The following is a 15,158-nucleotide window of genomic DNA, read 5'->3' as shown; positions in this document are numbered from 1 at the left end:
ACTCTTCCCCGTACTCCAGTTCTTCCTGATTTTGATGCCGTACAGTAGATCACCTTCCTACTGACTAGATCCCACAAAAAAATCCAAGAATTGGGCAATCTATAGCAGATTGATCAGCCCTTTATTACTTCATGAAGTCGGCTGATCTAGGGCTGCATGAGAATGCTTCAAGAAACCCTAGCTGATGCTCTGATACCAAGTAGAAATCTGCTGAACTAAAAAATATGAAAGAAAAGTTGTTTCTTGAAGAGAGGAGAAGAAGAGAAGAAGAGAAGAAGAGAAGTTGAAAAGAAAAGAGAGCTATGTCTGGCTGCTCCCTTCACTTATTATTTATACTAAAAATAATAGAGCAGTACAAAGACAACTATGCCCTTATAGGGCGATAAAAAATAAAACAACATATATAAGACTCAAAAACATAATAAAATTTGGACTCACATAACTACTGTGGTCCCCACCTCCTATCTAACAACTAACACAAAACATCTACTCAGAAAAACATCATAAAACTGATTAATCTTCAAAAGATCCTAAATTGGTTTTATTCTTGTACTGTGTAGGTGTCCTTCACTAATCAGGGGCATTCTAGTCCTTTCATTGTATCTTCCTAATGTTAATATATATACTAGTTTGTAGGGCTGGCTGGACATAGATTGCTGTCTGTACACAGCTCTCTTCTCTTCTCTTCTCTCATCTCTTCTTGCTCTTCTACTTCACCATTTCAGCTAACATGGTATCAGAGCATCAATCAGTCTGATTGACTGGTTCTAGTTTTCCTTCTTTTTCTTCCCTCTTCTATTCTCCTTTTTTTCTTCTTTTTTTCTTTGGCTACTGTGAAGAAGCCCTAGGTCTGATCGCAGAGTACAGAAAGGTCTGTGTCTAGGGTTCTCTTTGAGTGTAGGGATCAAAGAGAGTTCCCCCAGCCTGTATATGCCCTGCTAGCTTTTCTATAACAATGGCTACTAGAGAGATCTGTATAGAATAGATCTAGGAGGACTGAGTGGACGGTTACTAGTTTCAGTCTGAGAGCAAGAACTGATTACAGAAATTGTTCAGTCCAGATTCAACTACAGAAGTTGCTTTTAGTCCAGATCTGATTTCAGGAAGTGTTCTCAGTCCAGCTGCAGGAGTTTTTTTTTTTTTCCCTTCTTTTTTGTCAGTTCACGAAGTGTTCTCATTCCAGATTTAGTTGCAGGGGTTGTCCTCAGTTCCGTTGTAACTTGTAAGGTTTCCCAGTCTGTGAAGCTTCTTCTAACATCCGGTGGGTGTGGGAAGGGTACAGGACTACAGGAGTTACAGTCAACAGGACTTTTAACAGTTCAGCAGGGTATTAGCTGCTATCAATTCAGTCACAGCTCCAGCAGGTTATAAACCTTGTTTTTTTTTTGAAGACAACAGTTGTGGGTTGCTGTTAGGAGCCGAACATTTCCACAATATCAGGAGAGGTGTCCTGTAAGGATAATAGGACTGGTGGGAGATCCTCAAACCTAGAAATCTAAATCTGCATCATCTGCAAATCACCAGTGTGTTGTTGGATGAATACAAATTCAAAGAATGGTCTGTTTCAACCAAAGTCTTCATTACTTCCAGGGAGCTTATGGGTTATATAAATGGAAAGAAGAAGGAACCTAAAGAGGATGATGCTGAGTACTCAATTTGGTGCAAAGAGAATGCTACTGTTATGTCCTGGCTACTTGTTTCAATGACTCAAAGGGTTGTAAGGACTGTTCAACACTTCTCTACAGTGTCTAACTCTTGGGTTATTGATTCCGGTGCTATCGACCATATGACACATGTCTTCTTCATTTTCTTCTTATCATTTGATGTTTGGCCAAGATAAGATGAGAGTAGCTGATGTTTCATTCTCCATCATCTTTAGAAAGGGGGAGGTTAACCTAGGCAAGGATTTCTCTCTTAAATCTGTACTCTATGTTCACAATCTTGTTTCAAACCTATTATCTATTTCTAAGCTTACAAAAAACTTAATCTGTAGCATAACATTCTTTCCTACTCATTGTGTTTTTTAGGACAAATTGATGAAGAGAATGATTGGGAGTGGTCATGAGTCTAGAGGTCTCTATTACTTTGATGCAGACATCAGTTCAGCCTTACAGTTATCTATAATCAGTGGTTGGGAAAATGAGGAGTTGTTAGAGTCGACAGTCCAGGGGTATTTAAGTCATTTCATAGTGCTTTACTTAAAGATGTTTTGTCTAATGTGTCTGAGGTTGAGTAGAGTGTCCCATACATAAAGAGGGGCACAAAAGTATTTGTACTTAATATTAGAAATCTATAAATATTGATTCTGGTTGGCTGGGAGACTGATTTTCTCTTCTGGAGACCAGCTGAACACAAGAAGTTTCCAATCATATGATTGGGAATCTAGGTTTTTTTCCTCTCTTTCTCCATCTTCTACATCACAAATAGTTACTGTGAAGACCCTATTCAATTCTAGGTTAAAGTGGAGAAGAAGAGGAAGAAGTGTTGGACAGTTTTTGTATGCCCTTAGCTTCAATCAGTATTGATGTACTTTTGATATTTAATGTAAATAAATGAAGTACATGCTTGATTCATGTTGTGTGGTATACTTCTGTGTAAGACCCTAAAACTGGACACTTAATGAGACTTGTGTTGGCTTTAAATGTTCACAGCCGTTAGGTAAGTCTGGGGAGATTTATCCTGCCAAGGCTGACATTGCTGTGCTACCAACTGTTGGGGTGGCTTGTCTCAGCCGCCAGGGTGAGACCCAAGGCACATGCAGTGTGGGATTAATTGAACCCTTGAATCGGACCAGATTTCCAGTATTGCCCTGGATCTTAGAGATTGATGGGCAAAACTGGAAAGTTACACCTGACCCCTAGACCCGACTATGGTACTGCACTAGGTGTCGGATCTGGCTGTCTTTGATATGCCAATCAGTGAGATCCTTAGCGGGGGTCAAAACCTGGGTATGTTGGGACAGTCTGAGAATTCATCTGAGTGGGTGATCATAGTGACGGGATCAGCCCCTTCGTCAGACAAAGGTAATGATCGGGGATGCAATCTCTCTGATAGAAACCAAACTACCGGCAGTTGATTTCAATCATTGGAATTTTGTTTTGCAAAATGTATATATATATATGATATATAGATAAGTATGGTTTCAAAATGTTTGCAAATGGTTTTAATTCCTGGGATCCATGTAAGTAGAGAGTGCGGCACTGTTCCTTGCAGTTGAGGGAGAGGTCCTCTCTTGTTGGGCAGTACTTGATCATTATGGGCTGAGAGGTTAAGTGTAAGGCCATTTGGGATGATACCTGATGGGCTAATCTTGCACCTGCCCACAGTCCCTGGTTTTTATAAGATAGCTTGGCCTAGGGACCACTTAGTGTAAGTGTTGGGCCCATAGGGTCCATATGATGGGCTCAGGGGGTTTACTGGGCTCCCCAATAAATTCGGCCAGGCCTTGTAACAGAGGCTGGGCCGAACCCATGTGGCTGGTGTGTAGATCAATGCTTGGGTCCCACGCCATACAAAGAAGCCCAACTGGGCAGCAGTTTGGAAGACTTTTTGAGCACATAACCTTGTTGGGCCTAGAGCACATTTTGAATTGGGCTGATTTGATCAGTCATTATTAAGGGGCGGATCTGAGATTAGGATGAGCCCAAAAAGCTTATCTAATATGCAGATAGGATTAAGAAGAGTCCTAATCCAAATACAGATTTGGATAAGGAGCTACTCCTTATATGATCAGGAAATTCCTTTTCTTAATCATTAAGCAACTGGAAGAAACCCTAATTTCGAATTACATGAATTCGAACCCTAGGGAGACAGAACACAATCTGCAATTTGTGAGATAGGATCTCAGAAACCCTAGAGAAAAGAAAAGCAGTTCGCCATCTATTTCTCTAGCTTCCTCCTATTGCAGCCGCCATCCATCTGTCACAGTTCGTTCTCTCTGTCAGAGAAAGATCAAGAAGAGTTCTTGATATCAGCCTTTATTGAAAGACTGATTCGGTTTGGTGCTCATTGTCATCCAGAGGGTTCTTGTGAAGGATTCAGTGTGTAGGATGCACCCTGCTGGTTCTGTTCCACAGTTGCTGTGTCATCTTCAGCAGGAGCAGATCTTGGTTCCTTCTTTGGGCGTGAACACCAACTTTGGGAGAAATTCTTTCTCTGGATCAGGTATAATTTCCCTTTTACCTTTGGTTCAAATCTAGTTTGGTTCTGGTTCAAGTAGGATCCTTGAATCTTGATTCTAAAATTAGGGAATGCGGCTCCTAGTTGAAAGGAAGGTAGAAAATTTTTGAAATTCGCCCACCTATTCCGCAACTGTTTTGGCATCCATACGATGGATTCTACCATCCCTTCAAGAAGAAGAAGAAGGGTTCGGCCAGTAGAGGAAAATCTGTCCTCTCTAGTCGACCCACTTGCATTTATCTTACATAAACTTAGTTACAATAAAGACGATGTTGTCCCTCATAAGTGATGGGACACACAACTTAAACTTGAATAAAACAGACCTTTCACTCTCAAATAGATAAAGCCAAATGACCAAAATACCCCTATTTTGTACACTCTAACACTCCCCCTCAAGCTGGAGAGTACATGTCATATAGTCCCAGCTTGTTACAAATATAATTTACTCTACCCCGAGACAATCCCTTTGTAAAGAGACCTACCCATTGATTTCTCGAGCTCACATGAGATGTGGTTATCACTCCACTGATCACTTTCTCTCTTACAAAGTGACAATCGACCTCAATATGCTTGGTTCTCTCATGGAAGACTGGATTGGAAGAGATGTGAACAACTGCTTGATTATCACAGTATAGTCTCATGGGTTTGTCAACTGAGAACCCCATCTCTTGTAACAAGTTCTTTAGCCATACTAGTTCACATGTGGTATGAGCCATAGCCTTGTACTCAGCTTTTGCACTACCCCTTGCCACCACTGTTTGTTTCTTACTCTTCCAAGTTACAAGATTGCCACCAAAGAAGGTACAATACCCTGTAGTTGATCTCCTGTCTGATACAGAACCAGCCCAATTAGCATCTATATACCTTACTTTCTTGAGAGTCCCTCCAATATTGTATAGCAAATCACGAACTGGAACACCCTTTAGGTACCTAACAATCCTCAGAACTGCTTCCCAATGAGGAACTCGAGGATGTTGCACAAACTGCTCACCATACTCACAGCAAATGATATATCTGGCCAGTAGACCCACTTCAGGTACCTAACAAATGATATATCTGTAGTTCTAAGAATTGTATGGTATTTGAAAGGGGCTCCAGGTTGTATATTATTATACAAATCAGGAGGAAGTCTTGAAATAGAGGGTTATGCAGATGTAGATTGGGTAGGCTCAGTGTCCGATAGAAGGTCTATTACAGGGTATTGTACTTTTCTTGTGTGTGCCATGGCACACACAGCTTGTGAGTTTAGTGTGGTTAAAGAAACTCTAGGAGATTGGGTATGCACTCAACAATCCTATGAAGTTGTACTGTGACAACCAAGCTGCAGTTCACATTGCATCTAATCCAGTCTTCCACAAGAGAACAAAACACATAGAAATTGATTGTCATTTGTAAGAGAAAAAGTGCTTAGTGGAGTGATAAATACAATACATGTGAACATAGGGAGTCAGTGGGCTGATTTGTTTACAAAAGGGTTGAGTCGGGGAAAAGTGGATTATATATGTAACAAGATGGGATTATATGATATATACTCACTAGATTGAAGGGGTGTGTTAGAGTCGATAGTCCAGGGGTATTTGAGTCATTTCATAGTGCTTTACTTAAAGATGTTTTGTCTATTGTGTCTGAGGTTGAGTAGAGTGTCCCATACATAAAGAGGGGCACAAAGGCCTTTGTACTTAATATTATATATATAGATTCCGGTTGGCGCTAGGAGACTAATTTTCTCTTTTGGAAACCAGCCAAACCATCCCTTCATCTTTTATTCTCTCTTTCTCTTCTTCTTCCTCCCTTCTTCTCCCTTTCTTTTTTATTTCAGGAATCAAAGCTGATCGAACCACTAAGAGAAGTCAATAGCTAGGTTACAGTTGTGACATGCTAGGCTAGGCCATTTGTCTTTTCTTTGATACAAGGATTATTTCCTAAATTGTTTAAGTTTGTTTTGAGTTAGAGTTTGATTTGTGAAGTGTGTTAGTTGTCAAAACAATGCATAACTCTTTATCCAATTCCTATAGAAGAGGGGACCAACTCTCTTGAACTATAGGAGAAGGGGAAGAGGAAGTCGCTATAGCACTACAACCTCTGATCAAGTCATCAAAAGAGAAGTCCTTGAATAGTTGCAAAATTTTCAACCAATGTATAATTTTGACGGTAATACCCTCAACAAGTGCTTCCTTGGATTTTTCTTGCCCTTGGAAGATCCTGTTATTTCTCTTTTCCCAAACTGACCAAATGATAGCTACTCTTGTTATTTTCCACATCATTCTACCCATTTTCTTTTGTTTATGGAAAAATCTAGGGTTAAAAGGCTTAGCACACATGAGGGGGGAATTCACTTGCAACCAAAGAGAGAAGAGAACCAGTCCCACAGGTAAGAAACAAAAGGATAGGATATAAATAGATGAGTCACTATCTCACCACTCCAAAAGAAAAGGCTACAGACATTAGGGGATAGGCACCAGTCTGGCCTTTTTCTTTGAAGCAGGTCCAAGGTATTGATCTTTTGTACAACATAATCTTTTAACAATAAATACTTAGATAGGGGGCAGCAATACAATCTTTTGCCCCCTTAATATCAAACACATGGAATGCTCTCTCTCTCTCTCTCTCTCTCTCTGTATATATATGTCTATATGTATATATATATATACAACATAATCTTTTAATAATAAATACTTAGATAGGGGGCAGCAATACGATCTTTTGCCCCCTTAATATCAAACACATGGAATGCCTCTCTCTCTCTCTCTCTCTGTATATATATATAGTATAGGATTCTGTCAGATAAAAATGAATCTATTATTAATGAAAAGCATATAAAATAGAGCGTAACAATGGAAAATGAAACCAGGTTCTTTGGGACAAATAAAATGTAACATTTCATTTTAATAATATGTATAGATAGGATTTAAGCACAAGATTTCCCTTCTGCCTACTCTAATACAAAAAATACCACTTCTAATAGGTCATATGATCAAGGATCATCTTTGCAATATTGTGGCGGATTATGAGGACCTATTGGCAAGGAGATTTAACAAGAACTACGGGTGCAAGTTGAGTGGGTTGGGCTGGGTTTATAATCAACCTAGGCCCGACCCTAAAATTTGGGCTTAAGGCTCACGCCCAAGGTCAAGCCCGACATTCCCAACCCAAGCCCAACCCATACTGTAATTTGATGCACTCGGGTTGGGCTCGGGCTCGGGTTGGTCAATGAACTCACTCTAAAATTATACATGTATATGTATTTATGCAAATTTGTATACAAATATTTATGTGCATATGTAAATATGTATGTATATAACTAAATATGTATACAAATGTGTATGTATGAAAATGTATAGTTGGGCTGGGCTTAAGCTGGACTCGGGCTACCTAACGGCTAGGCCCAGGCACATCCCGAAAAATAAAAAAGCCCAACTTCTTGGGCCCGAGCCCAGCCTGAGGACTGAAAATCCAAGCCCAGCCCGTATAAAATTTTGGCCTGGGCCCACCCAAGTTGCACCCCTAACAAGAGCAGAGCTGATGACAATGCTTCAAGAGTTAAAGTTGGGAAAGTTAAAATTACTGGTATATTATTGTGAAAGGGCACTCAAGGTTCATAATTATTTGGCTTAGAAATACAGTATAGATACATGGCAGCATAAACACATACTGAGAGAAGCAAAAGTCTAGCTAGGGAGCAAAGAGTGAGTAGAAATCAGTTTGACTAAAAGCTTGGCAAACAGTTGGAGATGCTTTGGCCAAGAAAGGAGTGAATAAAAAACAGTTGTATTAGAGGGTTACAATACCCAGGGGGTGGGCTCACATAAATGTAAGGGGGGGTGGTGTGAGTGGAAAGAAAGTACTCGCCTAAACTAAGAGGGGTGCTAGGTACATTGTTTTTTAGCATTATACTCCATATCCTCATGCAAATTTATAAAACTGAACAGTTAGCAATACAAGAAAGGATGTACGCATGTAATATCTACAACAAGAAGCAATAGAACTGCTTGAACCAGACATACATATGGTAGGAAACTAGACATTTCGATAAAATCTTTGATGTACTTACACAACTGCATTACTATAAACAATGCCACCTTTCAGTAAACTTAACCTCTCTGGATTGTGACCAATAGTTCGATCATCAACTGCCTATAATGAATAAAACGTTTATACAAAATATTCAGAAGAAACCATAAAAAATGACATTACTTCCAAAACAAGTATAGCACGTTATCCATGAAAAAGGGAACACAACGTTTAAATAAATCTATTTCCAAGATGCAACTCAACTATGCCTTGTCCCAACTATATAGGGTTGGCTGCATGAATCTTGTTCTGACATTCCACTCTGTTCAGTTCCATATCCATTGCTAGATAATGGGCCCTTAAATAATTTCTAACTATTTCAATCCATTTCCCTTTTGTTCTCCCTAGCTCTTTGTAATCCTTCAACAAATCTATTTACAGGATAGGAAAGATAACTTTACCAATTACAAAAGATAGGAAAGGTAAATTTTGATAGTTGCAGCCTTGGCAAACCTGGGACATCAACTATTGGAGGGTTATGCAAACATGGAAACAAAGAATGAAATTGAAGAAGAAAAGAGGTCAGATGGCAGGACTGCAGAATGCACTATTAACAACAACAAAAAAAGTGACTGTTTGGCCTATCAAACCTGAAAGAATGGTAGGATCCATCTAATGGACGCCAAGAAAGGTGCGGAATGGGGGCGAATTTCAAAAAAATTTCCTACCTTCTTCCAACTGGGAATCATATTCCCTAAATTTAGAATACATTATTCAAGGATCCTACTTGAACCATAAACAAACCAAATCTGAACCAAAAGGAAACAGGAAGGATTATACCTGATCCGGAGAAATAATATCTCCCAAAGTTGGTGTTCACGCCCAAAGAAGTAATCAAGATCCGCTCCTGCTGAAGATGACACAGCTGTGGATGGAACGGAACCAGCAGGGTGCGTCCTACACACTGGATTCTTCACAAGAACCCTTTGGAAACCTTGAACATCGAATCCTAGTGTCTTTCTTGCAAGACTATTGTCAAGAACTGCTTTCTTGACTTCCTGTTGCTGCAAAGATCCAATCTTCCAACAGGTAGTGGCGGTGGCTGAAGGAGGAGAAGTCCAGGGACGAAGAGCGCAGAATTGTCTCTTCTCTCTGGAGTCTGTGAGAGATCAAATCTCAGATTGCAGGATGTGTTTCTTGCTTACTTAAACCCCCTAGTTCGAAATCTGATATTTCTGCTAGGGTTTTCTCCTCTTTCTTCTTGATTAAGAAACCTCCCAATATTTTGTGAGTTATCTCAATCCAAATCAGTATTTGGATAGAGGTTAATCTTAATCCTATCTGTAGATTAAGTTAGTTAACTCCTGATCTTATTAGGAGGTTACCAGATTCAAATCTAATTTGAATTTGGTCTCTTAGAGTGGATAAGGTCAAAGACCCAACCCTTTTACTAACACTAATCTCAGATTCACTCTATGAACTGGTGATCATATCAGCCCAGTTCGAAATGGGCTTTTGGCCCATTAAGTGTTCAGTGTTTAACTAGTTTCCAACCTGCTGCCCAGTTGGGCTTCTTTGTATGGCGTGGGACCCAAGCATTGATCTACACACCAGCCACATGGGTTCGGCCCAGCCTTTATTACAAGGCCCAGCCGAATTCACTGAAAGACTCGGTGACCCCCTTGAGCCCATCACATGGACCCTATGGGCCTAACACTTACATTAAGTGGTCCCTAGGCCAAGCCATCTTATAAAAACCCAGGGACTGTGGGCAGGTGCAAGATTAGCCTATCAGGTATTATCCTAAATGGTCTTACACTTAACCTCTCAGCCCTTAATGATCAAACACTGCCCGACAAGAGAAGACATCTCTCTCGGCTGCAAGGAACAGTGCCGCACTCTCCTCTCACATGGATCCCGGGAATTAAAACCTTTTGCAAATCTTTTGAAACCGTACATATACATATATATATATAATATATATATATATATATATATATATATATATATATATATATCTTATTTTGCAAAACAAAATTCCAACGATTGAAATCAACTGCCGGCAGTTTGGTTTCCATCAGAGAGAGTGCATTACCGATCATCACCATTGTCCGACAAAGGGGCTGATCTTGTCACTATGACCACTCACTCAGATGAATTCTTAGACTGCCCCAACATGTCCAGGTTTTGACCCCCACTAAGGATCTCACTGATTGACACATCAAAGACAGCCCGATCCGACACCTAGTGATGTGTCATAATCGAGTCTAGGGGTTAGGTGTAACTTTCCAGTTTTGCCCATCTGTCTCCAAGGTCTAGGGCAATACTGGAAATCTGGTCCGGTTCAAGGGTTCAAGCAATCCCATACTGCATGTGCCTTGGGTCTTACCCTGATGGCCGAAACAAGCCATCCCAACACTTGGTGGCACACTAGTATCAGCCTTGGCAGGATAAATCTCCACAGACTTATCCAATGGCTGTGAACATTTAAAACTAACACAAGTTTCTATAAGTGTCCAGTTTTAGGGTCTTACACAGAATTATACCAAACAACATGAATCAAACATGCACTTTAATTTATTTCCACTAAATAACAAAAGTACATCAAATCCAATTGAAGCTAAGGACATACAAGACTGTCTAACAAAACCTTGGTCAATTTGGTTAAATTCTGGTGGAAGTAAAAGTATAATGCTTAAATAACATAAATTTTCAGCTTAACCAGATATACGGAAGTGTCCCAAGTAAAGGCTTCAAAATGACTGATCTTTGGGTCATGCAGGTCATAGTCAACGTCAAAGTAAACATGTTGACCAGTTGGTTTAAACATTAACAGTCTTTGTGTTAAGTATGGTCATGTTGGTTTAGAAATTAGAGAGTTAAGTTTCAATCTTTCAAGAAAATTACCATTTATTTTAATTTTTATAATTAATATTTATAGTTTTTTCCCGTTTCTTTAATTATAGAATTAATTGAGCTATAAAAGTTTCTTAGTTTGAATAGGAAATTTTTATTTTCTAATAAAGTTCAAATCTAAACAGTAAGATATTGCTTTGCTTCTTATTATTATTAGCCTATAAATAGAGGTTGATAGGTCTTGTAAACCCTGTTTCACCATTCCGTTTTGTTCAGTGCCATATCCATTGTTAAATTTGTTAGACAGTTTTTGTATGCCCTTAGCTTCAATCTGATTTGATGTACTTTTGTTATTTAGTGGAAATAAATAAAGTGCATGTTTGATTCATGTTGTTTGGTTTAATTCTGTGTAAAACCCTAAAATTGGACATTTATAGAGACTCGTGTTAGTTTTAAATGTTCACAGCCGTTGGATAAGTCTAGGGAGATTTATCCTGCCAAGGCTGATACTGGTGTGCCACCAAGTGTTGGGATGGCCTGTCTCAGCCACCAGGGTAAGACCCGAGGCACATGCAGTATGGGATTACTTGAATCCTTGAACCGGACCAGATTTCCAGTATTGCCCTGGACCTTGGAGATAGATGGGCAAAACTGGAAAGTTACACCTGACCCCTAGACTCGATTATGACACTTCACTAGGTGTTGGATCAGGCTGCCTTTGATATGCCAATCAGTGAGATCCTTAGCGGGGATCAAAACCTGGGTATGTTGGGGCAGTTTGAGAATTCATCTGAGTGGGTGATCATAGTGACAGAATCAGCCACTTTGTCGGACAAAGGGTAATGATCGGGAATGCACTCTCTCTGATGGAAACCAAACTGCCGGCAGTTAATTTCAATCGTTGGAATTTTGTTTTGCAAAATTAATATATTTATATATATATGTACGGTTTCAAATTGTTTGCAAATGGTTTTAATTCCCGAGATCCATGTGAGAGGAGAGTGCGGCACTGTTCCTTGCAGCCGAGGGAGAGGTCCTCTCTTGTCAGGCAGTGCTTGATCATTAAGGGCTGAGAGGTTAAGTGTAAGACCATTGAGGATAATACCTGATGGGCTAATCTTGCACCTGCCCACAGTCCCTGGGTTTTTATAAGATGGCTTGGCCCAGGGACCACTTAATGTAAGTGTTGGGCCCATAGGGTCCATATGATGGACTCAAGGGGTTCATTGAGTTTTTCAGTGAATTCGGCTGGGCCTTGTATTAAAGGCTGGGCCGAACCCATGTGGCTGGTGTGTAGATCAATGCTTGGGTCCCACGCCATACAAAGAAGCCCAACTGGGCAGCAGATTGGAAAGTAATTAGACACTGAACACTTAATGGGCTAGAAGCCCATTTCGAGGTGGGCTGATATGATCACCCATCCTTGGGGCGAATCTGAGATTAATGTTAGTAAAAGGATTGGGCCTTTAGCCTTATCCACTCTTGGAGACCAAATTTAAATTAGATTTGAATCTGGTAACCTCCTGATAAGATCAGGAGTAAGCTAACTTTATTTGCAGATAGGATTAAGATTATCCCCTATCCAAATACTGATTTGGATTGGGATAACTCCTAATTAGGAGGTTTCTTAATCAAGAATAAAGGAGGAGAAACCCTAACAAAAAAGAAAGAGAGAAATTCAACAGATTTCGAATCAAGAGAAATCGCAAGAAAGGTTCCTGCGAATTGAGATCAGATCTCATACTCCAGAAAAAGAAAGAAGAAGCAGTTCAGCTTTTTCGCTTTTGGAGTTCTCCTCCTGCCGCCGCCATCTGTTTTTGCAAGATTAGATCTTTGCAGAAAAAGAAAGTCAAGAAATCTGTTCTTGACATCAGTCTTGCAAGAAAGACTGAAAAAGATTCTGTGTTTAGTACTTCCAGAGGATTCTTGTGAAGGATCCAGTGTGTAGGACGCACTCTGCTGGTTCTGTTCCATCCACAGCTGTGTCATCTTCAGCAGGAACGGGTCTTGGAGCATTCTTTGGGCGTGAACACCAACTTTGGGAGATAGTGCTTCTCCGGATCAGGTATATTCCTCCCATTTGTCTTTTGGTACAGATCTGGTTTGATTATGGTTCAAGTAGGATCCTTGAATATTGTATTCTAAATTTAGGGAATATGATTCCCAGTTGGGAGAAGGTAGGAAATTTTTGAAATTCGCCCACCCATTCCGCAACCTTTATGGCGTCCATTAGATGGATTCTACCATTCTTTCAAAATTGTGGGAACTTAAATTTACATTGCATATATTTTGTTTTAGTACTACTTATTTTAAAACCTTTAGCTCCTATTTTTAATGAAGTTGTCCATAAACCTAAATTTGCATTTAATCCTTTGCTAGTTTCATCAATTAATACTATGTCATCAGCAAGACAGCAAACATCAGCCACCATGAGACAAGCTCTTAAGTATGTTTAGTCAATTCTTCTATGATTCATCATCATAATCATCTAAGCCTTGTTCTAACCATATGGGGTCAGCTACATGAATGCTACTTTGCCATTCCGTTCTATTCAGTGCCATATCCATACGGGCGCTTAAATTCATTTCTTATTACTTCTACCAAGTCCTTTTTGGTCTGCATCTAGCTCTTCTAGCCCCTTCAATTTGTAACAAATCACTTTTTCTAACAGGTGCTGTAGATGCTCTTTTATGCATATGAGAAACCATCTACTTTCTCTCATTTTATCACCTATCGGAACTACTCTTAGGTTCCTTTGTATCACTTCATTTCTAACCCAGTCCTAGCTACTCCCAGGTTTCTTCATTTCTAACCACTCAGTCTACTTTCTGCTGTATGGAGCAGAGTGTTTGGCAGTTAAAAAACAGCATGTCCAAAAAATGAGTGGCAGAAACGTGAATGCGATTGATGGCTAGAAATGAAATCATACAAAGGAACCTAGGAGTATCTCCAATAGGTGACAAAATGAGAGAAAGTAGATTGAGATAGTTTAGTCATGTGCATAGAAGATCATCTACAGTACTTGTTAGAAAAAGTGATCTGTTACAAGTTGAAGGGGCTATAAGTTCTAAGGACAGACCGAAAAGGACATGGGTGGAAGTAATGAGTAATGATTTAAATACCCATAATTCATGTAGCCAACCCCATATAGATGGGACAAGGCTTAGATGATGATGATATATATTTTTTCCTGCTAAGGCATCATTATAGAATTCTTTTCTGTTTCTACCCTAGTCAAGAGCTACAGTAGAAATGTTTTTTTTTTGATAATTAGCTAGAGTAGAAAATTATTGCCTCTTACTATTTGTCTTCTGTTACATGTAAAAAGTTCGTATTTTAGAGGGACCTTTTAAAATTCCTTGTGGTGAGGTTCCACAATTAGTTCTAGCCCTTTCAGTAATGGCAACTCATTCAAGCTGAACTACTTTCAGTGATACAAAGGCTGAGATTGGCTGTCATTGTGCTTCTGAGGAAGAAATTGATGCCCAGAAAAGAAATAAAAAACAGACACAAAGATGGAAATAACTTAAACCCCACTCCATCTAACACTCTCACTTAATCTGTAATGTACAAATCATATAACCCCAGTTTGTTAGGAATAGCTGGTTTTGGAGAAGAGGCCTGCTGACTGAGGAGAAAAAAATCAAGTCTCCCAATTGGCTTTTAGAACAGCAGTGGGATGCTTTTGATATTGTTGAGCAAGAACTAGAGAAGAGAGGAGAGGAGAGGAGAATAGAGAGGGAGAGAAGAGAGGAGACTCGAGTGGACTGAGAGCCCTCCTTAACTCAGTGGGCGAGAGTTAGTATTATTAATTATACTGGCCTAGTCGTACAACATAAAGACAAGAGAAAATTACAACAGTACCCTTGCGGTACTAAACCTGAGAACATAAACAACTGTTAATACTCCCCCCTCAAGTTGGAGCATAGATATCAATCATGCCCAACTTGTCACACAGATCATGATGTCTGGAATGGTTTAGACCCTTTGTAAAGATGTCTACAAGTTGGTTCTCAGAATTGACATAGGGAGTACACACTTCGCCTGTGATGACTTTCTCTCTGATAAAATGCTTGTCAACTTCAATGTGTTTTGTTCTATCATGTAGCACC

The 15,158-nt window shown here is 39.7% G+C and overlaps 1 protein-coding gene across 2 annotated transcripts in view; it reads right to left on the bottom strand.

The window, feature by feature from the left end:
- The window catches only part of LOC148844385 (uncharacterized), a 146,794-nt gene that overhangs the window by 19,519 nt on the left and 112,117 nt on the right, over nucleotides 1-15,158 (bottom strand). Inside the window, exon 7 of one of the 2 annotated variants that reach the window (XM_088959994.1) lies at nucleotides 8,231-8,313. The exons of the other annotated variant lie outside the window; for it this stretch is intronic. Within the exon in view, the coding sequence (XP_088816120.1) occupies nucleotides 8,231-8,313 (83 nt within the window). The remainder of the gene's footprint in view (nucleotides 1-8,230; nucleotides 8,314-15,158) is intronic. 2 annotated transcript variants of the gene reach the window in all.

Source organism: Nelumbo lutea, chromosome 8 (assembly GCF_056320005.1).
Source record: "Nelumbo lutea isolate HS-2025 chromosome 8, American lotus-T2T, whole genome shotgun sequence".
NCBI classification, from domain to species: Eukaryota; Viridiplantae; Streptophyta; class Magnoliopsida; order Proteales; family Nelumbonaceae; genus Nelumbo; species Nelumbo lutea.
Note: the sequence above shows the minus strand (reverse complement) of the source record. Positions and strands in the feature narration are given on the sequence as shown.